Below are 24,227 nucleotides of genomic sequence, written 5' to 3' on the forward strand. Positions count from 1 at the left end.
ACTCCATGCTGGCTCCTACTCTGGGCCGGACCGTAGCACCCTAGGGCTTCCTCTGGTCGCGCTTACCCACCCCCACTCTGATGCTTCAGTGGCTGGAAAGCGGAGGGGTGGGGGGAGGATGGGGGTGTCTCTTTGGGCGGAGGGTGCGGCTGTGGTCCAGATGGTCAGTCTCTGCTGGTCCGGTGGAGAGCGGTGACGCTGAGCTCCCCACTGTGCGCGCCCGGGCAGGCGCACGGAAGGGGTGAACGGCGATCACTAGCAGAGAAGGGAAGGAGGTGCTTACCGCTCCTCCGCTGTCAGCCGCCGTCGCTCCCCCCACTTCCTCCGGCGCCCGCCCTCCCGCCAGGAGCCTCGGGATCCCAGCCGTGCGGCCCGCCACGCCCTGCTCCGTCTTGTGGGTAAGTCCGTGGGTCCGCCCGGGCGTTCCAAGTACCCGCAACCTGACAGTGACCCATGCGGATCCCCGAGGCTCCTGCTTAGGGTCCCCTGTGCTTGGCCAGCCAGGCCACTTTCTCTGCTGCCAGGGTGAACTGAGGGTCCTGGAGGTTGGGTCTGGGTTGACCAGACAGCTGTCCCTGCTGGAGCTTGGGTGTGGTGGGCCTGGAGCTGGGCAGAAGGGGATGTTACCAGGCGATAAGGTCGCTGGCCACCTGAGACACCCCACTACAGGCTGCAAAATGGCTGGTTACAACGGCAAGTGAAGGCGGCCATCCAGGTCCCCACCTCCCCTGCGTCTGTGAGAAAATGCTCCTTGCAGGTCCCTGGGGTCTGGGAGAGCCAGAGGCTGGGCCAGCTTCCGTCCACTGGGGAGCACAGGGACTTCCCCCCACCCCCTAGTCTGGGGCCCCACCCGGTGCCATGCGATGGGAGTTGTGGTTACTGTTTTCCTGTGAGGGGAGAGCGTGCATGTCAGCTGAGCCTAGCGGGGACCCAAGGAGCGGCCTGTCTAGTAGAGAGCTGAGGCAGTCATTGAGGGGCGGCCTCCTCATTCTGAAAATCCCAGAGAGGGGGGGGGGGGGGCACAGAGATGGCATTGGATGCCTTCAGAGAGTCCGACTCCAAATACAGACCTGGCTCTGAAAGATCTGCAGAACTGAAGAGGAACCTCGTGGCCGAATAAGACCATTTTAAATGGGGCACCAACAGCTGAGTGACCCTGGGCTTGTCACTTCCCTTTTCTGAGCCTTAGTTGTCCTGGCTACATAAAGAGGAGTTTAACCAGGCCAGCGATTTTCCAGCAGAGCTCCCCCTGCCCCCACATCCCCCCAATGAACTCTCTGGTTTTTGCAGCGACAGGCTGAAGGGAGGAGCCTTCCCCTAGGGACTCTACTTTCATCTGTGCGAGTATTGGCTTCCGTACAAGACGTTGCTTACAACCCTGGGTTTTGCTGTCAATGTAAACATTTGTTACCCTGCCTTCAGAAGGGGCCAGTAGCTTCCCAGGGCTTAGCAAATCTCTGAGGGAGACTCGAGGACTTGATTCGGATCCAATGACTTCTGGCCCTTTTTTTGGGGGGGGGGGTAACATCAGGGAAGGCAGCCCTTTTTGACTCCCTGCTCTTCAGCCCTTCCAGGTTGTGTGGTTGCCTGCAAGGGACAGACCTACCTCACCCTCTGCCTGCCTCCTCCGCTCACTTCCCCCTCCTGTTGGGCTGAGCTCCCTCTGCAACTACAGGGATGGGTCTACTTGGGCTCAGTAGACCCACCCACTTCTAAACATTTCCTCTTACAGGCTTCTGCCAGACCTCCCTCCTTGACCCAGCCTGAGAGGGAGAGGGGACCTCCAGCTACCCAGAGCTCCACAGTCTCCTCCCCTCAGAATGACCGCGCCTGCCAGCTGTCCTGCTTTCAGGCTCGAGACTTCCGATGGAGGCCAGGGAGATGGTACTGAGGGGGACAAAGGAAATCTGGGGCATGGGGACGGGCCACCTCCCATGGAGTCATCGTTCCAGGGTGAGGACCGCAACTTCTCCCCTCAGATCAAAGTGAACCTCAACTATCGGAAGGTACAGAGTGCCAGGTGAGGAAGCCAATGGGGTGGGGGTGCGGGGAGCCCCCCTCCTTCAGCAGTGTCCCGTGCTTCCTCCTGAGACTCCGTGGCTCCTTGGGCTGACTCGTGAGCCCCCCAGGCTGACCTCTACTCCCTCTACCCTACCCTCCGGGGTTTCTGCTTCTGGAACCCACCCCATTCCGGGTCTTCTGTCCTCTGAGATCTTGTTCTACTTAGTGGGGACACACTCCTCCAAGCATCCTCCACATCCCCCTTGTGTGTGTCCACTCCCCATCCTGTTGGGGCCCCCATGGAGGATTCTCTTCCAGTCATGGAAGAGAATCGAGGACATCAGGAGATTTTCCGGGCATTTCTTGGCTCTGCTCCAAGACAATATAGGAAACATTCTCCAATTTTATTCCGATGTCCTTGATTCTCTTCCAACCTGTCCCTCAGGGAATGTGGACTCAGGGAATTGAGGGTAGTGCTTTGTCTGGGAGTCATCTGCTCCCTGACTTTCCTGGCGTTCTCTCCACCAGCCCTTTACACTCGGCTCCTTCCCCCTTCCAGGATGTGCAACTGCCTTCAGGGCACAGACCCTCCACACCCTCTGCCTCCTCCCTCCCACTCTCTTCCCCCTCCCTTTGGGCTGAGCTGTCTGGAACTAGATGGGTGGGTCTACTTGCGCTCAGTAGACCCATCCACTTCAAAAGAGGAGTTTCCAAAGGTCTCGCTTCTTCAATTTGGGTTGAGTTGTGCTTCAGGTCCAGTGAACAGCCTGCACCTGGTAGCCCTCACCAGTCTGTGGCCTGTTGCATGAGGCAAGACTGCCAGGGAAGCCCGGCTCCTCTGCCCTCACGCCTGAGATGTGGCGCCAGCCTTGGTCTCCTGAGCTCCAGCCCCTGTGCCGTTGGGCTTGGAGGATGGTGGTCCATGAAAAAGAAGCCCCAGGAAAGCAGAGGATGGGAATACAAGGGTTCATTGGGGAGCTGTCTAGCCTGCCAGGCTCTCCAGGGCCTGCCTCGTCCAGTGCCCTCACAGGACTTCCATATCCCAGAACCATGATGCCATCTCAGTGGCTGGAGCGGCTTTGTCCAAGTGGCCCACTTCCTCTGGCTGAGTTCCCCACTGGGCATGAGTCAGCCATAGAGCCTTCTTGGCCATGCTGTGGCCACGTGGTCTGTGAGGTGGAAGCTTCCTGAGGTAGCCATGCAGCTATGAGACCCAGACAGTAGTGCTATGTTTAAAACCAAGGCTAGAGAGGGCTTGTCATCTTGGACTCCTGTTAATGGTCTGGGGTACATCTTTCCAGACTTTGTGAGTACATTAGACATATCTTTACATAATAGGATATCGTCATACTGCACAGAACATTTGTGATGTGCTTCCTCCACACCCCCAGCCCCTCTCCACACCAACTAAACCATACCAAACCAAACTCGCTGCCATCGAGTCAATGCTGGCTCATAGTGACTCCACAGAACAGAGGAGATCCGTGCCTGTGGGTGTCCGAGACTGTAACTCTCAGAAAGCCCGGTCTTTTTTCCCATGCCCACACACATCCTGTGCTTATTACATCTTGGAGCACTTTCCATTTTAGTACATGTACTTCTAACGTGACCCTGTGTGGTGTAAGAAAGGCCTGGTGGTATTGGAAACCCTGCGGTCGGTGCGTAGGAGTAGGGTTGCTGTTGGCTACTCCCTTTCCACTCAGTCTCCTTAGCAACAGCATGGGTTCCTACTCTGTAGGCTTGCAAAGGTGAGGCAGACTGTTCTGGGGTGCACCAATCACCCCCACCCATCAGGGAGCCATGCATCCGACAAGCTCATTCCAGAGAGATAGGAGGCTTAGGCCCTGAGGCTCCTCAAGCATTCAATGCCCTGCCCTTCCGCCCTTCCTTTGTTCCTGGATATCTCTTGGTCATGGCATCAGAATCACCAGGGATAAGCTCACCTCCTGTGAATAGTGACATTGCCCCCGAGGGAGGGTCCCGCACCCCTCCCCCAAACACGGTTACATTTTGATGAGCTGTGAGGCTTGTTCAGGATCTCTGGAAGAGATCTCCCTGAAGTGAGGCTTCTTAGAAAAACTCTGGTGACACTGATAAGTCAGTGCTGGACACACCTTGAGGAAGCCCTGGTGTTGCTAGCTAAAGGCCTTCTACCAGCAAGGTCGGAGGTTCAAACCCAGCAGTCAGTCCTCGGGAGAAAGAAGAGACTATCTCTTTCCATAAATGTGAGCCGACACCAGTAGGGTACCCATGAATCAGAAGTGACTCCATGGCGGCAGTGGGTTTGGATTTGGAGAGTTTGGTTTGGACGCACCTATTAACCCTCCCGACTCTTGGAGAAACTTCTTGCTGGCTACCTTAGACTATCCCCGGGAGTTAGGAGTCAGGGTCTGGAGTTAGACTGTCCTGGTGGTGCAGCGAGTTAAGCTTCAGGACTAAGCAAAGACTCAGACCCACCAGCTACTCCTTGGGAAGAAGATAAGGCTGTCTGCTCGCATAAGATCCACCGTCTCAGAAACTCTCAGGTGCAGTGCTGCCATGTCCTCCAGGGTAGCAATGAGTCGGAATTGATGCTCTGAGTCACACTTTGATGGTAGTGCATGTGGTTTGCTTTGGTTTGGGGGCTGGGAGCCCACTTCTGCATTGACTACCGCCTGTATGACTTGGACTATTGTGTAACCAGTGATTCCTAGCTCCAGGGACAGCAGTGAGCATTAGAGGTGAAAATTCCTCCACGTAGTCAGTCGGTGGCTGTGAGAGGAGGAGGGGCTTGTCTTGATTCCCTTTTTTTTAATTCCCTTCTTTGAGGGCAGCGGGGCGCACAGCCACTCCCTGTGGGGGACCCGGTTCCAACCCAAACCCAGCTTAAGCCACTCACTCTGCTCACCTCACTGCCACTGAGTGGATTCCAACACATGGAGACCCCACAGGACAGAGTAGAAGTGTCCCTGTGGGTTTCCAAGACTATAAGTCTTTACAAGAGTAGACAGCCTCATCTTTCTCCTGTGGAGCAGCTGGTGAGTTCGAACCACTGACCTTGTGGCTAGCAAGCAGTTCAATGTGTAAAGTAAGAGCCACGACCTCTACCTCTATTGAAACAGCTTCTACTGCAGCAGACCCCTTGTTGGTGAAGTGGGCATTGAGTTTGTGGTGGGACAAAGCATCGGAGCACCTGGCAAATGACAAGTTCCAGATGCTTTGAGGGCCTGTGACGACTGAGTCCTGGGGGCACGTGGGACTGGTACCCTGGACATTCCCTCCCCAGGCTTCAATGTGTGCGGGCTCTGTCTCCTGCTCTGCTAGGAGAGCAGAGGCCCCAGGAGAGCTTCCCTCAGGGCTCCTGGGCCTGCCAGGTGGCTGGATGGTGCCTGGTGGGGCTGGGGGTCGGGGGAATTGGAGGTCCTTCTCCAGCATGAGACACAAGCCACCTTCTCCAGCAGCAAACCCGATCCTGAGCGCTTTGATCGTGACCGGCTCTTCAGCGTGGTCTCCCGGGGCGTCCCAGAGGGGCTGGCTGGATTGGCAGCGTACTTGCGCAAGACCAGTAAATACCTCACGGACTCAGAATACACAGGTAGGTCCATCGTGCGGGCACAGAGATGGCATCCTGTGGTGGAGTGGGGTGGGGCTGGGCTGGCTGGGTGAGCGCCTAGATCATATGTTCTTACAACCTGCCCTGGCTGCCCTGGGAAGGGCCCTGCGGACAGAGCCAAGGACAGCTGCGCACCCCACGGCCACTTATCCCACCAGGCTCCTGCCTGCCTCATCCCCCCACAGCTCACTTCAGTAGTCATCTTTTATTAATGACCATATTATTGAACTATCACTCACGGACCATAGACCCGTGGCAGCCTCCAAGCATTCTCAGTGTCAAATTTAAATATCTTTACAGTTTAGGCTGAGGAGAAAAATATGATTTGTGCTCTGCAGGACACTCAGCTCTATATAAAGCCAAGGATAAAAACAAAACCAAAAACAACTTGTCATTTTGGGCCCCTTTTAATAGTCTGGGGTACATCTTTCCAGACTCTTTGGACTCCATTAGACATATTCCCGCCGCGGGGTTTGTCATCCACACTGATTTGTACCATGCTTCCACCACCCCTACTCCCACTGCATACTCCCCATCATCACATTTAGGAGCACTTTCCATTTCAGTACATTTACTTCTAACTTGGCCCCAAGTGATACAAACAGTGGTTGCGCTTGCCTGCTAACTGAAAGGTTGGGGGTTCAAGACCACCCACTGGAGCCTTGGAAGAAAGGCCTGGTGATTGGCTTCCAATAAACCAGCCATTGGAAACCCTCTGGCATGGAGGAGTAGGTTGCTGTGAGTCAGAATCAACTCCACAGGAACTTTTTCTTTTTTAATCTGTTCATGTATTTAACAGTTTTATTGAAATACCATTCCCATATCATTTCAATTCAATAGTTTAATCACATTAATAAGAGGTGTGCCGTCATCACCACAATTAATTTTAGAACCTTTTCTTTTTTCTTGTCCTCATTGTTATTTTAAAAACTCTCAAGTTCACGGCCGTGGAGTCGATGCTGACTCTTAGTGGCTCTATGGGACAGGACAGCATTGCCCCTAGACATTTCCCAGACTGTAAGAAAGCCCTGTCTTTCTTCCGGGAGCAGCCGACTTTGCAGTTAGCAGCTCAGTACTGAACCACGACACCACTGGGACTCAACGGGTCGCCATGACTCAGGATTGACTCAATGGCAGTGAGTTTCATTGTTGTTAGGAAACTGATTTTGCTTGGGTCTGACTTCTTCCTCCTTACCTCAGTCTCTTTAACACCTGCAGAGGTTCCAACTGTGTGGATTTGCCATCATTTAATTAGGTCTCAGTTCTTTGTGAAAGGCTATTTACGTTGTGTGTGGCTTCCAGCCTCAGCTTCCCTGCCCATGCTGCACACTCTGTACCCACATGTATCATCCCTCTGATCCCTACAGTAAGCCCTGGAGGCGTTGCTCCCCTTTTGTAGGGAAGGACCCTCGGTTGAGGAGAGGTTGTGTGGACTGTTCTTGGAGACTGATCCATTAGTGCTGCAGTGGAGAGCTTTGCCAAGCCATCTCTGCGCCCAAGACAGATCACGTCTGAGAAATTTGATTTCTAGGGCAGAATTTATGGTCATTTTTAACCCTTGGCATTTTAATACCTGTTATCTGGAGTTTAATACCCTCCTGCACCGCTATGCCAACTCAGGCTCCCACTGGTAATGTGTAGCAGTCTTTTTAAAATCCTCCCAAGGGGCACTTTAGGACTGGCGGGCAGCCCAGAGGCTTCAGGCCTGTACACCCCTTCAACCCCTCCCCTCTATTTTCCCACAGAGGGCTCCACGGGCAAGACGTGCCTCATGAAGGCCTTGCTGAACCTTCAGGGTGGCACCAACGCCTGCATCCTGCCGCTGCTCCAGATCGACAAGAACTCGGGCAACCCCACGCCGCTGGTCAATGCCCAGTGCACGGATGACTACTACCGAGGCCACAGTGCCTTGCACATTGCCATCGAGAAGCGGAGCCTGCCGTGTGTGAAGCTCCTGGTGGAGAACGGGGCAGATGTGCATGCCCGGGCCTGCGGCCACTTCTTCCAGAAGAAGAGCCAAGGGGCTTGCTTCTATTTTGGTGAGCAGGACTTTCTTGCACGCGGTGAGATGCCGAGGGCTTGGCAAGGTTTGCCTAAGCTCTCACAGTAAGAATGTGGTAGAGCTGTTACTTAAGCCCAAGTTGGCTAGACACTGATGCCCGTGTGTTGACCCACCTGACTGAGCCCTGAGGAGCCACGGTGGTGTGGTGGTTACACATCGGACGTCTAACTGCAAGGCCAGCAGTTTAAAAGCACCAGACATTCTGCAGGAGAAAAACGAGGCTCTCTACTCCAGTGGAGAGTTATAATTTCAGAAACTCACAGGGGCAGTTCTACTCTGTCCTATAGGGTCATTATGAGTCTGAATCAACTCGATGGCTGAGCCCTGGGTTACGCAATGGGTGGCTAACCTCAAGGTCGGCAGTTCAAAACCACCAGTTGTTCTACAGGAGAAAGAGGAGGCTTTCTATTCCCATAAAAATTTCCAGTCTCAGAACCCCCCAAGGGCAGCGCTACCCTATCTATCGGGTCTCTATGCCCTGGAATTGAATCCATGGCAGTTTATTTTGAGAGTTGGCTGCCTGCAGAAGTGATTTGTCTTAAGAGCTAATTGAGCCTCATGTGGTCAAGGAGGCTTGGCAGGTCGTCAGGGAGGGGGAGGGGCGGCTAGGATAGGTACATGGTAGGATTGACCAGACAGGGCCTGACCACCACAATAAAGGGGCATCCATGCCAGGCAGCAGTGGAGTCCTGGGGGCGGAGAGCTGTGAATTGCAAATGCCAGCAACCCAAAACCACCAGTGGTTTCTCGTGGGAGAAAGTTGCGGCTTTCTACTTCTATAAGGAGTTACAGTCTCAGAAACTCACAGGGGCAGTTCTAGCCTGTCCCATTATGTTCTTAGGAGAATTGACTCAATGGCAGTGAGGGCTTTTTTTTCTTCAATGCCAGGCAGCAGTGGGCCTGGGCTCTGGCAAAGAAAAGAGAGAAGGAGGAAGGGACCCCTGGTTGGCTAGACTCTGTTTGGTGAACTTGGCCTTGGGGAAGAACAGGAAAGGGCTGCGCCTGTCAAAGCTTCTAGGAAGAAGAGGCAGCTGCCCGGAGCAGAGCCTTGGACCTCCCCACCCCGGGCAGCCCTGGGTGGGCCAAGCTCCCCAGCTGCAGTCTCAAGGCAGCGCTTCCCCCTCTCCTGTGAATGCCATGGTCTGGTTCCTGGAGAAAGTGAGAAGTAGTCTGGCAGAAAGGGGACACTCAAGGCCCCAGCTGCCCCCTCGTCCCCAGGTGAGCTGCCCCTCTCTCTGGCCGCATGCATCAAGCAGTGGGATGTGGTGACCTACCTCCTGGAGAACCCGCACCAGCCGGCCAGTCTGCAGGCCACTGACTCCTTGGGCAACACAGTGCTACATGCCCTGGTTATGATTGCTGACAACTCGGACGAGAACAGCGCCCTGGTGATCCGCATGTACGATGCGCTGCTGCGGATCAGCGCCCGCCTCTGCCCCACTGTACGGCTCGAGGACATCCCCAACAGACAGGGCTTTACTCCTCTGAAGCTGGCCGCCAAGGAGGGCAAAATCGAGGTGAGTAGCCATCCTCTCCCCGTTGCCACCTCTTCAGGTAGCAGCAGGAGTCACCAAGATTTCTACAAGGGTTAGGAGGTGCTAGTGGCTTGAGGCAGTGATCTCTCATATCACATGTTGGGCTGCTAATCTCAAGGCCAGCAGTTCAAAACCCCCAGCCTCTCTGCAAGTGAAAGAGGAGGCTTTCTACTCCCATAAAGCGTTCGAGTCTTGGAAACCTACAGGGCCAGCAGCTCAATGGAGTCACTGAGTCAGAATCGACTCACTGGCAGGGAGATTGGTTTATTCATGAGAAAGGATACATATTGGCTCGGTATCGGTTCAAACCCTCTAGTTGAGACTGTCTGCTCCCATAAAGATGTACAGTCTCGGAAAGTCTAAGGAACTGTTCTATAGGATGGCCATAAATTAGAATTGACTTGATGGCAGCGGTTAGTAGTAAGGAGCCTTTGGGAGGTGTGAACAGTTAATGTACCAATGAAAGGTTGGAAGTTCAAGTCCACCCAGAGGTGCCTTGGAAGAAAGGCCTGGGGGTCTACTCCCCAAAATGCAGCCATTGTAAACCCCAGAAAGCCCAGTTCTACTCTGACATGGGATCACCCCAGGTCAGATTCAATCCGATGTCAAATGATGTTTTATTAATACGAAAATTTTCAGAGTATGGTTCTACTAGATGTATTTATCAATAAATTGCACCTGTACTACTGAACTACTACAGCATGTTACATCATAAGACACAGTAATCTTTTCAAAATTGAGAGAAGAAATAAACATACATGAATGTTTAAATATTTTATTCCTGCCCTGCCGGTTTCCGAACCATCTCCTGGGGTGTGTCAACTCTACTTGGTTGTCTAGCAAGGTGGTTGCATGGCCTACGTGAGCCGCTCCTCATTTGCAAACTCCAAGGGCTTGTGAGCTTGTTGTAGGTGCCCCTTTTGACATCTGTGGAAAGCGCTGGACTCAGATGTGCAGACCCATAGACTTGATAGATCGAGGGACATGCGTGTCTGGAGAGTGTGTCTGCTCAGGCGGCTGGCTCTACAGATTTTCAGACATATCCTGCAGCGTGAGTTCTCAGGGGAGTACCAGCCACTTTCCCGAAAGTTCACGGAGTGGTGCTATGGGCCTGTCCGTGTGTCGCTGTACGACCTGGATTCTGTGGACAGCTGGGAGGAGAACTCCGTGCTGGAAATCATCGCCTTTCACTGCAGGAGCCCGGTGAGCCTGCAGGGGCTGTGGGGAGGTCAGCAGTGTGGGCCAGGCACAGCTCCTGGCCAGGCCCACAGATCAGGGCCACCTCCTGGACCACACCAGCCATGGGCTGTGCGGATGTGGTTACACATGAATGCTGGGCTCACACTCATCCCTCACTCCTGCTCCAACCCATCGGGGGCAATGGCCAGGGCATGGTGGCTACCACTGAGGGCTGCCCTGGTGACCGACACCTGTCAGCACAGCTCTGGAGTGGAGGGAGTCGTTCTCAGTCACATCATCATCATGGGGGTTGAGCTGCAGCTGTGGGTGGGTGGGGGGTGTCATTCAGGGATCCTGGTGGGGTGAACCTGCTCTCCACCTTCCCCTCCATTTCCCCCACTTCCCTCTGTTCTTCCACTGAGCCCACCCACCACGACATGGGCTCCCTGGGTGTCCTCTCTGAACATATCCTGTGCCCACCCCAGCGCCGACACCGAATGGTCGTTTTGGAGCCACTGAACAAACTGCTGCAGGCGAAATGGGAGCTGCTCACCCCCAAGTTCTACATCAACCTGCTCTCTTACCTGGTTTACATGGTCATCTTCACAGCCGTGGCCTATCACCAGCCAGCCCTGGAAAAGGTAAGGCTGGGGTCGGGGCAGATCCCGGCCACAGCCCGGGAGAGAGATGGAGCAGAGATGACCATACCCAACCTACAACTGACAAGAAGCATGACGGCCTGTCAGCCGGTCCCATCAGTCATAACAGTCCTCATCGGCCAGCAGTGCTCACTGAATGCTCACTGTGCACAAGACAATAGTCTAAGGGAGCTCTCACTTCGTGGGTAGTGCATGCAGTTAAAGTGCTCAGCTGCTAACCGAAAGGTTAGAGATTCAACTCCACCTATAGGACCTCAGATGAAATGCCTGTGATCTGCTTCGAAATACTTAGCCCTATGTTCCCAGTTCTGCTCTGACACCGACGGAGTTGTTCTCCGTCTGAGTTGACATACGGGGACCTGGTGCTGCCACCCGAATTCTCCCAACAGCCCTCTGAGATGACGCACCGTTAGTTCTTCCTGTTTGCGATGGAAGAAAGGAAAGGAAGGCACCCAGAGGCTAGATAATTCATTCAGGGGACTGCAGCTTGTGGGCGGCGGAGATGGGATTCGAACCTGAGCAGACTGGTTCTAGGTCCTGCTACCCAGAGTGCTCTTCAATAGCCTGGAATCCGGGGATCCTGCCCTGGAGCCCATGTCCCTTCTCCTGCTTTGTGTGACTTGTCGAAGCTCGGGCCTGGGGTGGGCACCAGGGCTCCACTTCCAGAGAGCAAGCTTTTGGGAGAGGCCTCAGCGCACTGTGAATATCTCCTTACAGGGCTGGCGTCCCCTGAAGCCGACAGCTGGAAACTCTATGCTGCTGCTGGGCCACATCCTGATCCTGCTTGGGGGGCTGCACCTCCTCTTTGGCCAGGTCAGTGTTCTTCCCCCATACCCTTTCGCTCTTCCTCACACCCCACGTGGCACCCAGCTGGCCAACAAACTGGAATTCTGCTACCAGGGCCTTAGAGTAAGTTCACTACACTTCGTCTTTGCCTGGCAAACGCAGTCCCATGCCCAGGAGCATCCAGACCAACCTGCTCATTGGCAGTGTTGGCGCTGTCCTTCTGGGACTCAGGCTGGAAGTCCCTCTGGGGACACGCTCCATTTGCAGAGCACGGGGCTGAGGAGGGCGCAGACCACCTCCCCTGAACTCACTGCCATCGAGTTGATTTGCTACACCATAGGACAGAGTGGAACTGCCCCTAGGGGTTTCTGAGATGCTAACTCTTCATGGGAATAGAAAGCCTCATCTTTCTCCCACGGAGCAGCTGGTGGTTTTGAACCGCTGACCTGGAGGTCAGCAGCCCACCTCACCATCCCGATGCCACCGGGGCTCCTTTTCCATTGAAAAGGCTGCAAGTTTACAGGAGACAGGCTGACTGCCGTGGCAGCGAGGGGATAGAACCAGTCCAGTGAGAGGCGTAGAAGGTGTGCTCTGTGGGGTCGGGGGTGGGGGGAGTGGGAGTGGGAAGAGGGCTGCTCCTCACCATGGGGGTGGGTGCCTTGGGGACTCCGGATCTCGATCTTCAGGACATAAGGAGGACTTGACACCGACTGAGTGGCTGCTTTTTTTTAGAGAGTGCATTAGCCGAAGGCCCAGACTTTTTTTAACTTATCAGGAGAATCCATCAGAAGAATGCTCCTCCTTAAAAATCAACGCTGCAGCCTCCAAGGGGGTCCTGGTTGGGGGCCCACACACAGCCAGACTGGCAGACCCTCAGAGCACAGGCAGGGAGTGTGGTGGGGCGGGGACCCTGTCCCGGGGCTGAGCCCTGTTCACACTCTGTCTTCCCCATCACTCCCCACAGCTGTGGTACTTCTGGCGGCGGCGCCTGTTCATCTGGATCTCGTTCATGGACAGCTACTTCGAGCTCCTCTTGTATGCGGCCTCGCACCCCTCCTTACCCACTGGCAGAGGCGGGGTGGGGGGCAGAAAGCACCAGACTCCTTGACAGGCGAGGGCACAGAGTGGAATCAGGCCCAGGAGTCTGGGCCTCCTTCCCCCCGGGCCACTGTCCACTCCCATCCTTAGGGGTTACAGCTAGCTGTTGACATTTGTTGAGACTTCTTAGGTATCGGCAGAACAACCGGAGTGCATACTTACATTATCTTATTCAATCCTCACACGTGCTCAGCGGGTTAGGAATAATTCCCGTTATACCTTTTTTATAGGGGTTAAATCACTTGCCCAAGATAGATGCGTCCACTCTCAGATAGGTTTTGGTGTCCCAATCCCCATCTCCTCTGGTGCACGGAAAGTTACTCCAGCCATTGGACATGGGTGCCAGCTGGGGACACATGTGCCCGGAGCTGACCCAGACCCTTCCCCTTGCAGTCTGCTCCAGGCCCTGCTCACAGTGCTGTCCCAGGTGCTGTGTCTCTTGGCCATTGAGTGGTATCTGCCCCTGCTGGTGTCCTCGCTGGTGCTGGGCTGGCTGAATCTGCTGTACTACTCGCGTGGCTTCCAGCACACAGGCATCTACAGCATCATGATCCAGAAGGTGAGAGGGAGATGTGGCCTGGGACAGTCACACAGGTGGGGCCAAAGAGATCTTTCCTTCTGGGCCAAGGAGGTCTTGGGCTGGTCTGCCGGGGCTCCAGCCATCCAGACATTTGCCGCACACAAGCATCAGCATGAGGCCACACACACACATGCACGCCCTCAGGGGCATCCACACATAGGGCCACACGTATGTGTGCAAGCGTCCACCCGTCCACATAGGGCCACGTGCATTCTTGCCTAGGATATGCACACCCCATCCCTCCCCAACTCAATGGTGTGCCTGTGTCTGGGAACAGATGGGCTGATGTGTGGACATTCACTTATTCCTTTGACAAACAAATATTTTGGGAGTGTCTGTTGTGGGTCAGCACTATTCCAAATCTTTGGAATCCAGCCGTGAGCACCACAGACGGGGCCAGGGACAAGGAAACACATGAGGACGTTCCGAGTGTTCAGTTCTGTGAAGGAAATGAACAGCATGGCGGCATGTGGGAGAATGGGGGCGGAGTGGTTTCCCTGTGATGGTCAGGGAAGACCTCTGGAGGGGAGGACACGCAGGTGGTGACCTGTTTGGTGCTCCTAGAGCTCGGACTGAAGTGCTTCACGCAGAGGATGTAGGGCAAGGGCCCCCAGTCGGGGCAGGCCTGGTGTGCTTGGGGCAAGAGCAGGCCGGGGGACTGGAGAAGAGCGAGGATGGAACAGGAGAGGGAGTTGAGGGGGACAGCCAGATGTTCCTTACAGCTGAGCACAGCGAGGCGTCGTCTCATATGCTTTGGGCGCGTTATGGGGAGACAGCAGGCTCTGGAGGACAGCATGCTTGGTAAAGCAGAGGGGCAGTCTTCAATGAGTCAAGGAAGGCCCTGGACAAGATGGAGAGATCCAGGGGCTGCATCAGGGAGCTCAAGGACAGGAACAATTGTGCAGATGGCTGAGGGCCGGGCAGTGTTTTGTTCTGTTGGACACAGGGCCCCTATGGATCAGAACAGGCTCAGTAGCACCTAACAAGAACAGTTTAGAACACCAAACCAAAGTACTGCCATCGAGTTGACACTGACTCATAGTGGCCCTATAGGGCAGGGTAGAACTGCCCCAGTGAGTTTGTGAGACTGTAATTCTTTAGGGGAGTAGAAAGACCCATCTTTCTCCCTCAGAGTGGCTGGTGGCTTTGAACTGCTGAATAACAATAGATGGTACAAATGGGTAAGCACTTGGCTGCTGACTGAAAGGTTGGAGGCTTGAATCCACCCACAGGCCCTTTGGAAAACCTGCATGGAAAACCCGGAGGAGCCCAGTTCTCCTCCACAAGCTGGAGGTGACTTGAGGGCCACTGGCTGGTTTTCTGTGGATTTAAAGCAGGATGATGAGGGTTTTTAAGGTTGTTGAGAGATCCTCTTTGCTTGACGTCGGCACACAGATTGTGGATGTGTGGGTGAGGTGGGTTTGGGGGTTGTGTGTCCATGGGAGCCTGTGTTTAGTGGCTTGGTCACTCAGCCCAACTCCTTGGTGTGTGTGTTCCAGGTCATCCTGAGGGACCTGCTCCGTTTTCTTCTGGTCTACTTTGTCTTCCTTTTTGGCTTTGCTGTAGGTAAGCTCCACCCTCCCCCATCTGGGCTAGTCCTTGCCCATTTGTACACCCTTAGGGCTCCTTCCCAGGCTAAGGATGCCCCTCTTCCTCCCACCTGCAGCACTGGTGAGCCTGAGCAGGGAGACCAAGGTCCCCAAGGCCCTCTCGGACCTCAATGCCACAGATGGAGAGCATCACAAGGTGGGACAGGCAGATGAGGAGGGTCACGTGGTCCCATACAGGGGCATCCTGGACGCCTCCCTGGAGCTCTTCAAGTTCACCATCGGCATGGGTGAGCTGACCTTCCAGGAGCAGCTGCGCTTCCGTGGGGTGGTGCTGCTGCTGCTGCTGGCCTACGTCCTGCTCACCTACGTGCTGCTTCTCAACATGCTCATCGCCCTCATGAGTGAGACCGTCAACAATGTTGCCAATGACAGCTGGAGCATCTGGAAGCTACAGGTGCCCTTAGAGAGCCATCCCTTCCCACCTTCCCCTGTCCCAGCTGAGCGGGGTGTACTGAGGGTGGGTCGCGTCCTTGGCCTTGCTCACCCCTTCCTAAGGCTGGCGTGAGGATGGATACACTCATAGACCGTAAAGTGCTTTGGACAGTTACCGAGCACATTGTAAATAGGTGGTTAAGTAAGCGTTATTCTCAGTAGTGTTGGTCCCGTTCCAACTACGTCCTGGTGGGTCCCCTGAGCACAATACTAGACGCTGAAGCCCCACCAATGAACAGGGTACAGTCACGGCCCTTGTAGAGCTCATAGTCTGTGTTCTTCTGTTTGTAAGAAAGGCTCTGTTTGGTGGGGGTGAGACGTCCTGGCCCAGCCTGGAGGGGTAGGTGGTCGGGGACGGACTAACAGAGCTCCCGGCTGTCCCGCCGCTCTGCGCCCACGATCGTCACCATTAAACACCTCAAGTGGTGGAGTTTCTCAAACGGACAAGTATTCTTCCACAGTTATAGCAGGCTGGACAGCCAAATTCAGAGCCCCACCTCCAGAGGAAGTTTGTCTGTCTGTCTGCCTCTTGGCTATTGGGGGACGGTCCCTGGAGGACACACCCATCAAGCAATGCAGGCAGGAGCTCCTTCCTGGCTAGGGAAAGGTCAGGGTGGGGCTGGGCCCTCTGAAAGCTGGGGCAGGGGAAGCCTAGCCCGGTTCTGCTGCCCATTCATTGTTGCCCTGGGGCCAGGAACACCACCGACTGCATGGTTGGTGGTCCCAACCCACCAGCTGTTCTGAGGGAGAAAGAGGAGACTATCGTGGAACCCCTAGATAGGGCCATCCAGAGTCGGAACTTCCGCCGGAGCAGTGGGTTCTTGAGCAAGCGCTGGACCTACTCGAACTCCTCACTCACTCCCTGCATGTGGGCGGGCAGCCAAATGACTGGACCTGTGCAGTATTGTGGTACCCCTTCCTGTCTGCTTACCCCCGGGCACCCCATTCCCACTTCCTGCATCTCTAGCTGAGGTCTGTCTCCCCAGAAAGCCATCTCGGTCCTCGAGATGGAGAATGGCTACTGGTGGTACCGGCAGAAGAAGCAGCGGGCGGGGGTGATGCTGAAAGTGGGCACCCAGCTGGACGGGAGCCCCGATGAGCGCTGGTGCTTCCGGTGAGTGATGTGGGCAGGGTTGCGTGGCCCAGGGCCCCGTGGGAAAGGAAGAGGGGTCTCCCTGTGTGCCCACTTGGGCCTTTGTACAGCCTGCCTTTAGGGGCCTGAGAAACTTTCCTGACCGGGGAGGGCTGAGCCCTTGATGTCCGGGGCCTCAGCGCTGTTTTGTGCACACTCAGGGTGGAGGAAGTGAATTGGGTCTCGTGGGAGAAGACGCTGCCCACCGTGTGCGAGGAGCCAGCCGGAGCCCAAGTCCTTGGTGAGTGGCCGGTCCTAGCCCTGGGTGGGCGTGTCTCTGCTTGGCTAGCAGCAGCCCCCCTCCCCCTCCTAGCTGCCTGTGGATCCAAGGCCACTTTGCAGCTCCACTTCATGTGGAAGAAGGTGCTGCCTCTCTTCTTTCTTTCTCACCCGCCAGGCAATTCATCCTTCCTCCAGTCCAGCCCTCACTCTGCCCCCAGTGCCAGCTCCTCCCTCCTGCCCATCAGCTGCTCAGCTTAGCTCATTCAGCCTGGTTCCTGAGTGCCTGCCCCAGCAAGGCCTGGGTTGAGCCTGGACACCTAGCAGGAGAACACTGGGAGCAGTTCCTCCCAACCTATTTGGTGCTTCCTTCCGGGCCTCCTCTCCAGCCCTCCCCAAGCCCCCCTGATCCTTTCTCCACCTCCCATCCTTCCCCTTTCCACATCAGTCATGACCGCCCCTGCCCCTGCCCTGCTTCCTCCCTCTGAGACTGCCTCCTTACCCACCTCTCTGAGGTCTATTCAAGCTCTCCCTGTCTGAAAGGATGCCATGTCCTTTCTGTCTAGAACAGTGGTTCTCAACCTCCCTAATGCTGCGACCCTTTCATACGGTTCCTCGTGTTGTGGTGACCCCCCCCCCCCAACCATAACATTATTTTCGTTGTTACTTCAACAGTGTAATTTTGCTACTGTGATGAATCGGGTGGCCCCTGTGAAAGGGTCGTTTGACCCCCAAAGGGGTCGAGACCCACAGGTTGAGAACCGCTGGTTTGGAAGCTCCGATATGTTTTAGGATGCAAAAGAGAACTAATCTCAAATAACTGAAGGAGAGCACTCATTAAGTCTTAAGAGGGTCCAAGACACCCAAACAGCATCTGGATGAGGGGAGCCATTAGGGCCTTAGTTTAGCTAAGGCATGGCACCAAGGAAACGGTCCCAATTTCATGACTGGTGGCAGATCAATCCAACACAGGTACAAGTGAGGCTACAGGACCAGGACCAGGGCCATGATAGGGCACATTAGATAGAAGAGTTTACAAGATTGGTCCAGGGTCCTCTGCCACGGCAGTCAGGGCATGACTCCTGACTCTGGGACTCCCAGGATGGTCCATCAATGACACACCCCAGAGAGCTCTCCACAGATTGTCCCTCTCTGGGCTAGCAGGAGAACAAGTGGAGGTGAGTTACTTTCCAGGGCCAACTTATCTACGGTCTTGGTTAATGATCAGGAATTCAATGGAGGCGCCACCTCTGTGGGGACACAGCCCATGGGTTTTGAGTTATCACTGTCATCCATGCTGTTCTTCAGAAGGTGTCTTCAAATTGGTCCCAACCTATAACGACCCCTCTGTACAACAGACAAAAAGCCCCTCCGAACGCACCACAACTGTTCTTTTTCTTAAAAAGAAAAGTTTATTGATATAAAATTCACATATCATACACTTCCGTAGCTCAGGCGCTTTTAGAAAGAGTTGTATATACATCATCACAATCAGGTCTAGTGCCCCGTTCCCTCTCCTGCACTCATTCTTTGCTCCCGCATTAAACCACCACATTCGTTTGTGCCTCTACTCCTGTGGTTCATAAACTGGGAAACATAACACAAATAATAAAAAACAAGACAAAGAAAAAAATATATGTAAGTAAAGAATAAGAAGCAAAAGACCACCAGCAATATTTTTTCAAACCCAGAGAGGAAATTTCCTGTCATGGAACAAGTGAGAAATATTTAAACCTAGAGCAAATTCAGGTTGGGTCAAGAGGGAGATCAATTGACCAGATATCATATTATACGGTTCCATCCAGATATGGTTCCACCCGCCACAATCAGGTTTACAATCGTCTCTGTCTGATGGCAAATCTGTTCCTCAACTATGGCCAGAGGGGATCTGCCAGAGACTCAATCTGACTAGGGGTCCTCACACTTTTTTTTTTTAATTTTTAATTTTTTTCCCTCACACTTTTTAAACAGGGGCCCAGTTCAATGTCCCTCAGACCCGTTGGAGGGCCGGACTAGTTGTAAAAAAAAACTATGAACAAATTCCTATGCACACTGCACATATCTTATTTTGAAGTAAAAAACCAAACGGAGCAAAAACACCCGGCCGCCCGGATAAATGTCCTCGGCGGGCCACAGTTTGAGGACGCCTGGACTAGACACTCTGGGACGCCTAGTGTCCTCCATGGCCTTCTACAAATTGGGTGTTTACAATGTAAGCCCTGATACTTTTCCCTTCATCTTACTTGGATTTTGTTATTGTCATCTTTGGATCCCACAGGCTTCTTTCATGTGGACTTAGTTAACTCCTTACTTAGATGGCTCCTTGTTTGAATACAAGCCTTTAAGACCCCAGACACGTGGAGGGAAGTGCTGTGGTGGGTGGGAGGCAGGGAGGCAGGGGCAGCAGACTCTGGCAGCTCTGGTGCACAATGGGGTGGTCCTGTAGCTGGCCCCTCCTGTTTCCCTCGCGCAGGCCACACTACAGGGGCCAAGCTCCTCATCTCATTTACAGGCATCACGAAGAACCCTACTCTGATTTCCCAACATGAGGAAGACCATGCTTCAGAGGAAGACCATCTACCCCTCCAGCAACTCCAGTGACAGCCCAGACACAGCTGGAGGCAGCAGGGCAGAGCAGGGGCCATAGTCTGAAATTACTGCCTATTTTTGATGGTAACTATTTTCTCATGACTGACTTTTGCGGAAATATTATTTGAGTAAAGTTATTGCACCCTGACTGGCGACTGGTTTATTAGTCTCAGTGTGTGCATGGTTGCATCTGAGGAACAAGTCAAGGGGGCTGGGGGTGGGCAGCAGATAGTAGGTGCAGACAAGCCCAGGGGCCCTGTCCTTGACATACTCTTACAACTTATTTTAAAGAGGGGTGATGAAGATTGTCAGTTTGCAGGAGTTTGAGAGGTTCATGGTTATTGAGTATCCGTGGGGGCCCCAGCAGAATAGGAATGATGGTCGCTGAGCTGAACACCCACTATTGAATCGGCGCCTCCGTAACTGACCCTGCAGCAGTGGTTCTCAACCTTCCTAATGCCACGACCCTTTAATACAGTTCATGTGGTGACTCCCGCAACCATAAAATTATTTTCGTTGCTACTTCATAAGTGTCATTTTGCTACTGGGATGAATCTGGCGACCCCTGTGAAAGGGTCGTTCGACCCTTAAAGGGGTCGCGACCCACAGGTTGAGAACCACTGCCCTACAGGCTAGGGTACAGTTGCCCCTGGGGTTTCGGAGGCTCTTTTAAATCTTTAGGGGAGCGGGCAGGCCCAGCTCATTCACCGCAGCGGCTAGAGGGTTAGAACCATCGACCTTGCAGTTACCAGCCTAAAGGCTGTAATATTCCAGATGAGCAAACTGAGGTTCAAAAAGAAGTAATTTGCTCAAGACTGTACAGCTGGTAGCAACCAGCAGGACAGAAACGCAAAACCAGGCCAGAAAGTCCCCGCGCGACCTAAAAACCACGTGTTCAGAGCCCGGCTCAAGAACTCCAGCTCCCAGCGTCCCTCGCCGTCCGCTTTACGGACCCAGAATTCCAGGCGCCGTGGACGAACCCAAGTGCTGAGCGGGACAGGGGAGTCCCGGGGCGGGGCGGCGACTGCGTGGCTGTGGATGGGCCGGAAGTTCCCGTGAGTCTTTGCCAACGCCACCCTCCCGCCTGTGAGAAGTGGAACATTCCAACTCCTTAAATTGCGGAGTCGCGGCGAGCGCTGTCTCTTCGTCGTCGCAATGGAGGTGAGTTAAACTTGGCGGCTTGGTCGCAAGCCGGGAGCACAGCCTTAGTTTCGGGAAAGAGTGTTGGGAGGCTTATCCTCAGGGAGGGGGGAGGCGGTGGTAAAGGGGTGTCCCTCTGGTGTGTCTTAAGAGCCGCGCGGGGTAAGCGCATGCGGCTCGTGTATTTCACAGGATCCTCGCGGGCGCAGCTCACTGGCCCCGAAGGCCCCGACCCCGTTCCTCTGCGCTGCGGTGGAGCATGCGGAAACTAGGGAGCCGGGTGAGTGGGGTTCAGCCTCCCAGGGTGGGTAGTGAGCCCGTGAGAAACATGCGTGACTGTCCTGATGATATTGGTAATAGGAAGTGCCGTCAGACGCGATAACTGACGATGTCTGTACCTGCCTGACCACAGTCGCGGAAACTTGGGGGCAGTTTATTCGAATTGCTCGAGCGTGCCGTGACCATGACCTTTTTTTACGTTCAAGATTACAGACCCGCCGTGGAGCACTGAAGACCGGAGCACCTCGCCATGAGGTAAGCAAGCACTAGTTTGATTCGGTGTGATTGCTTCACGGCTTGATTTTTAACTCCCCTTTAATTTTAAAAATGCTAAAGCAGTGGGACTGTCATTTAATTGGGATTTTTAAATAAGCCATTGTGTAGTACAGATCTCACCGGCGCCTGAGTCTTGAGCTAAATATCTGGTGGCTCCATGTGACTGAGCTGGTAGTATTGGAAATGAAGTGGAATTGGTATCCAAAGACTTCCCGTTGGCATAATTTTGTCAGTTACTGGTCCTCAGATCAGTTGATCTAAGAACTTTTCATACTCACCCAGGTTAAACATTGGAGGAGGTTTTGGCGCAGTAAAGCGCGGGCTGTGAAGGGGAAGGGCCCACCGTGAAGTAAGGCCTGTCTGAACTTGTGTGAACCTGGCTTTTAAACAAGTTTCACACAAAGGAGGCATTGTAGCCCCGATTTGCATTGAGGGGTTGGTGGTCTAGTGAGATCTGGAACGTGTGGAGAAGGGGTGCTCCTACTTTATCTGCTGTGGATAATCTTGAACAGGCAGATGAGGAGAGCAGTTTCCCTCATCCCGGGATAACTCCATTTTAAACCAAGTGAGATGGCCAAATGGAAGTTGACACTTGCAAAGAATTGGGACTAGTTTGATTTAAGATGACCAGAAAAGCAGCACCGATTGGCTTAGCTTGCTTGTTGGTGTGGGGCTTTTCATTGGTAGAGGAGGCCGTCAGCAGTGCTTTTTGGTTTGTATTTTGTGTGATCTGAGGTGTGTCTGGTTCCCCAGGTTTTGCCAAGTGAACGTTAGACAATAGAACCTTCAGAGGTGGAAGCCCCAGCTCAGCCTGAAAGGTAAGCTTCTGTCCTGGACAACTAACCACACAAAAGGATATCATGTGATGAAATAACCTAAAATAGCTGGAATTACCGGCAGATGGTATGGTGGTGAGTCTGGTTTTCTGAAGATATCGCACACTTTGGGTGACTGCTGGTTAAGGTTGAAAATGAGATGACAGTCTAGTTTCTTCACAGGTCACCAGAAGCAGAGGCAGAATCTGAAGTCCAGGATGGTGGGGCTACTGGGAACATGGACACAAGCTTGATTATCCATGTTCCAGAGATGTAACTGGCTGCTCTTCCAGGACAAGCAACTTTGGTGTTAACAGCACTGTCCCTTGTCAAGCCAAAGGCTTTTACATTCTAGCATTTGGCTTTGTTAAAAGAAGCTGTAAATCCCAATTTACCCTAAATGCACCTACTCAATTATAAAGGATTGTCTTTGGTATTGATTCATAGAAACATGTATTTTGTGAATAAAAAGATGGAAGTTTGACACAAGCTGTGGTCATCAGTCTTAGCTTTTATCCCTCTTAGTGATTTTCCAAGAGTAAGGCATATCGACTGGGTTGTCTTTGCATAGCTCCTGAAGTGTCCTTCCAGACATTGGTCCCGGGGATCCAGCAGTGGCGACCTAGCATAGCTGCTTGGGGCTCAGCCTCCATGTGTGTGTTCACCAGTCTCTTATTTTAAGAGAATCCTTTTCATAGATTCTTGAGAGCTTCTACTTGAGAGACATTAACCTGGGTTTGAATATTTTGGGAAATTATAAATGCCCAGGGAAAAGTAGGTGAGGCCAATTCTAGTAGGTGTTCTGGGTTAGCTGTAGACTGGATTGGTTCTTTGATGGGCTAAATTTGGATGGAAGGCTAAACTCAGCAGGGTTTGGTATAAGATAACGAAGTCTAAAGAGCATATTTAATGCTGGTCTTGGAACCCTGACTCCCAATATTTAAGGGTTGCTCAGGTATGTATACACATTGGCTCAAGTTTAAGGCACTGATTTAAGATCTGGAGGTGCCAGAAATCAGTGCCCTCGTATTTTGGGCTGAATTATACTTGCCCTAAGCTAGTGATGTCTACTCTGGACTTTTGGTGGGGGCGGCATGAGAGGAAACAGTGGTAATGAGTCCCCTTTTGCACATGTGGGGTTCTGGCTCTCTAAGTCAGGCTGCCCAGGTTAAATGAGGTGCAGCCATGAGAACTCAGGTCTGAGGTACAGCTGTAGACTCCCTGTTGTCGCTGTGGTCTTTGAGAGGGCCCCCTCCAGGATCCTCCTGTGTCCCCTCCCTGGCCTCCTCCCCACTGCCTGGCCCCTCTCCCAGTTCCAGGATAGTGGGTAGGTGGCCTTGCTTGGGGGAGCGCTTTCGCAGACTGAGCAGGAAGGGCTGAGGCAGCGAGAAGATGTCCACATTGTTGCCCAGGTCTATCCACGTGACATTGGGGAACTTGCTGGGGTCTTTGAGAGTGTCAGTGAGGTCCCGCAGCAGGGCCCGGGTCAGCCGGTTACCATTGAGTGCCAGTGTGGTGAGGCGGGGCAGCATGCTGAGTGCAGGCAGCAGCTGCAGGACCATGTCGTCCGTTAGGCCTGTGAAGCCCAGCTCCACACTGTCCACCTCCTCTCCGCACCGCTGAAGGTAGCTGGTGACTCGCTCTAGGTCACGGGAGGTCAGAGGGATGCCCGACAGGTCCACTGTATTGTCTGGAGGGCTGCCAGCCAGGACAACCTTGAGGCTAAAGGAGAGAAGGAACAAGCAGAGGGTCAACCAAGTACGGCCACTCTTAGAAGCAGTTGTAGATCTTCAGGATCCATTTTAAGAAAATGATATCCAACTGCTCCCTCCATCTGCTGGAGTTTCTCCAGCTGGCCTGGGCCTGCCAGTCCGATGGCCAGGAGACAGGTGTTTCCTGCTGGCCAAGATTTGCACATTAACTCAAGTTAAAGAGTTACCTTTAATGAGTTAACCTCATTTCCTGAAATATATGGGACTGCTGTCCTTAATCATGTGGGCTGAACTTCCTGTTTCTGCCACCCACCCCTAGGTGTCAGTTTAGCTAGCTAGCCCTAAGGTTGATAAGAAAGAAGACAGGCTTCTTCCTCAAGGCTACTTTGCCCCTCCAGAGTGGGGCCCTCTGGGACAACCCTGCAGAACCGCAGACAAGGGAGGGTTCAGGGACTTGAGACTCCATGTCTGGTGGGCATGCTGGTTCCTGCAGGCGATGTGCTCTCTAGCCAGCACCCCCAGCCTCCCTTC

The 24,227-nt window shown here is 53.7% G+C and overlaps 2 protein-coding genes and 2 non-coding genes across 5 annotated transcripts in view; 3 read left to right on the plus strand and 1 right to left on the minus strand.

Moving 5' to 3' along the window:
- Positions 1-146: 146 nt before the first annotated feature.
- Positions 147-19,622, plus strand: TRPV2 (transient receptor potential cation channel subfamily V member 2). 2 transcript variants are annotated; one of them, XM_075561042.1, is made up of 15 exons: positions 147-398; positions 1,733-2,020; positions 5,442-5,575; positions 7,339-7,632; positions 8,874-9,172; positions 10,220-10,393; positions 10,855-11,010; positions 11,746-11,841; positions 12,779-12,849; positions 13,306-13,471; positions 14,992-15,058; positions 15,159-15,496; positions 16,521-16,648; positions 16,828-16,907; positions 19,398-19,622. In XM_075561042.1, exons 2-15 carry the CDS (start codon positions 1,821-1,823, stop codon positions 19,484-19,486), a joined length of 2,292 nt encoding a protein of 763 aa, XP_075417157.1. In that variant the 5' UTR covers positions 147-398; positions 1,733-1,820; the 3' UTR covers positions 19,487-19,622. The 2 variants fall into 2 exon arrangements, with proteins under 2 accessions (XP_075417157.1, XP_075417156.1); XM_075561041.1 differs by having other exon boundaries at positions 148-398; positions 5,439-5,575.
- LRRC75A (leucine rich repeat containing 75A) overlaps positions 18,320-24,227 on the minus strand; it is a 59,126-nt gene continuing 53,218 nt past the window's right edge. Inside the window, exon 4 of the mRNA XM_075561043.1 lies at positions 18,320-23,706. Within this exon, the coding sequence (XP_075417158.1) occupies positions 23,178-23,706 (529 nt within the window). The 3' untranslated portion in view covers positions 18,320-23,177. The remainder of the gene's footprint in view (positions 23,707-24,227) is intronic.
- Positions 20,952-21,022, plus strand: LOC142460508 (small nucleolar RNA SNORD49). Its single transcript, XR_012786700.1, has one exon. It is a non-coding gene; the product is annotated as a small nucleolar RNA SNORD49 (small nucleolar RNA).
- Positions 22,030-22,100, plus strand: LOC142460641 (small nucleolar RNA SNORD65). Its single transcript, XR_012786811.1, has one exon. It is a non-coding gene; the product is annotated as a small nucleolar RNA SNORD65 (small nucleolar RNA).

The sequence above is a fragment of the Tenrec ecaudatus genome, chromosome 10 (assembly GCF_050624435.1).
Source record: "Tenrec ecaudatus isolate mTenEca1 chromosome 10, mTenEca1.hap1, whole genome shotgun sequence".
Taxonomy (NCBI): domain Eukaryota; kingdom Metazoa; phylum Chordata; class Mammalia; order Afrosoricida; family Tenrecidae; genus Tenrec; species Tenrec ecaudatus.

Coding starts and splice junctions, on each gene's coding strand:
- TRPV2 (XM_075561041.1), top strand. CDS start 1,821: ATGACCGCGCCTGCCAGCTGTCCTGCTTTCAGGCTCGAGACTTCCGAT. Junction 9,173..10,219: donor CCAAGGAGGGCAAAATCGAG/GTGAGTAGCCAT, acceptor CTGGCTCTACAG/ATTTTCAGACATATCCTGCA. Junction 13,472..14,991: donor ACAGCATCATGATCCAGAAG/GTGAGAGGGAGA, acceptor TGTGTGTTCCAG/GTCATCCTGAGGGACCTGCT.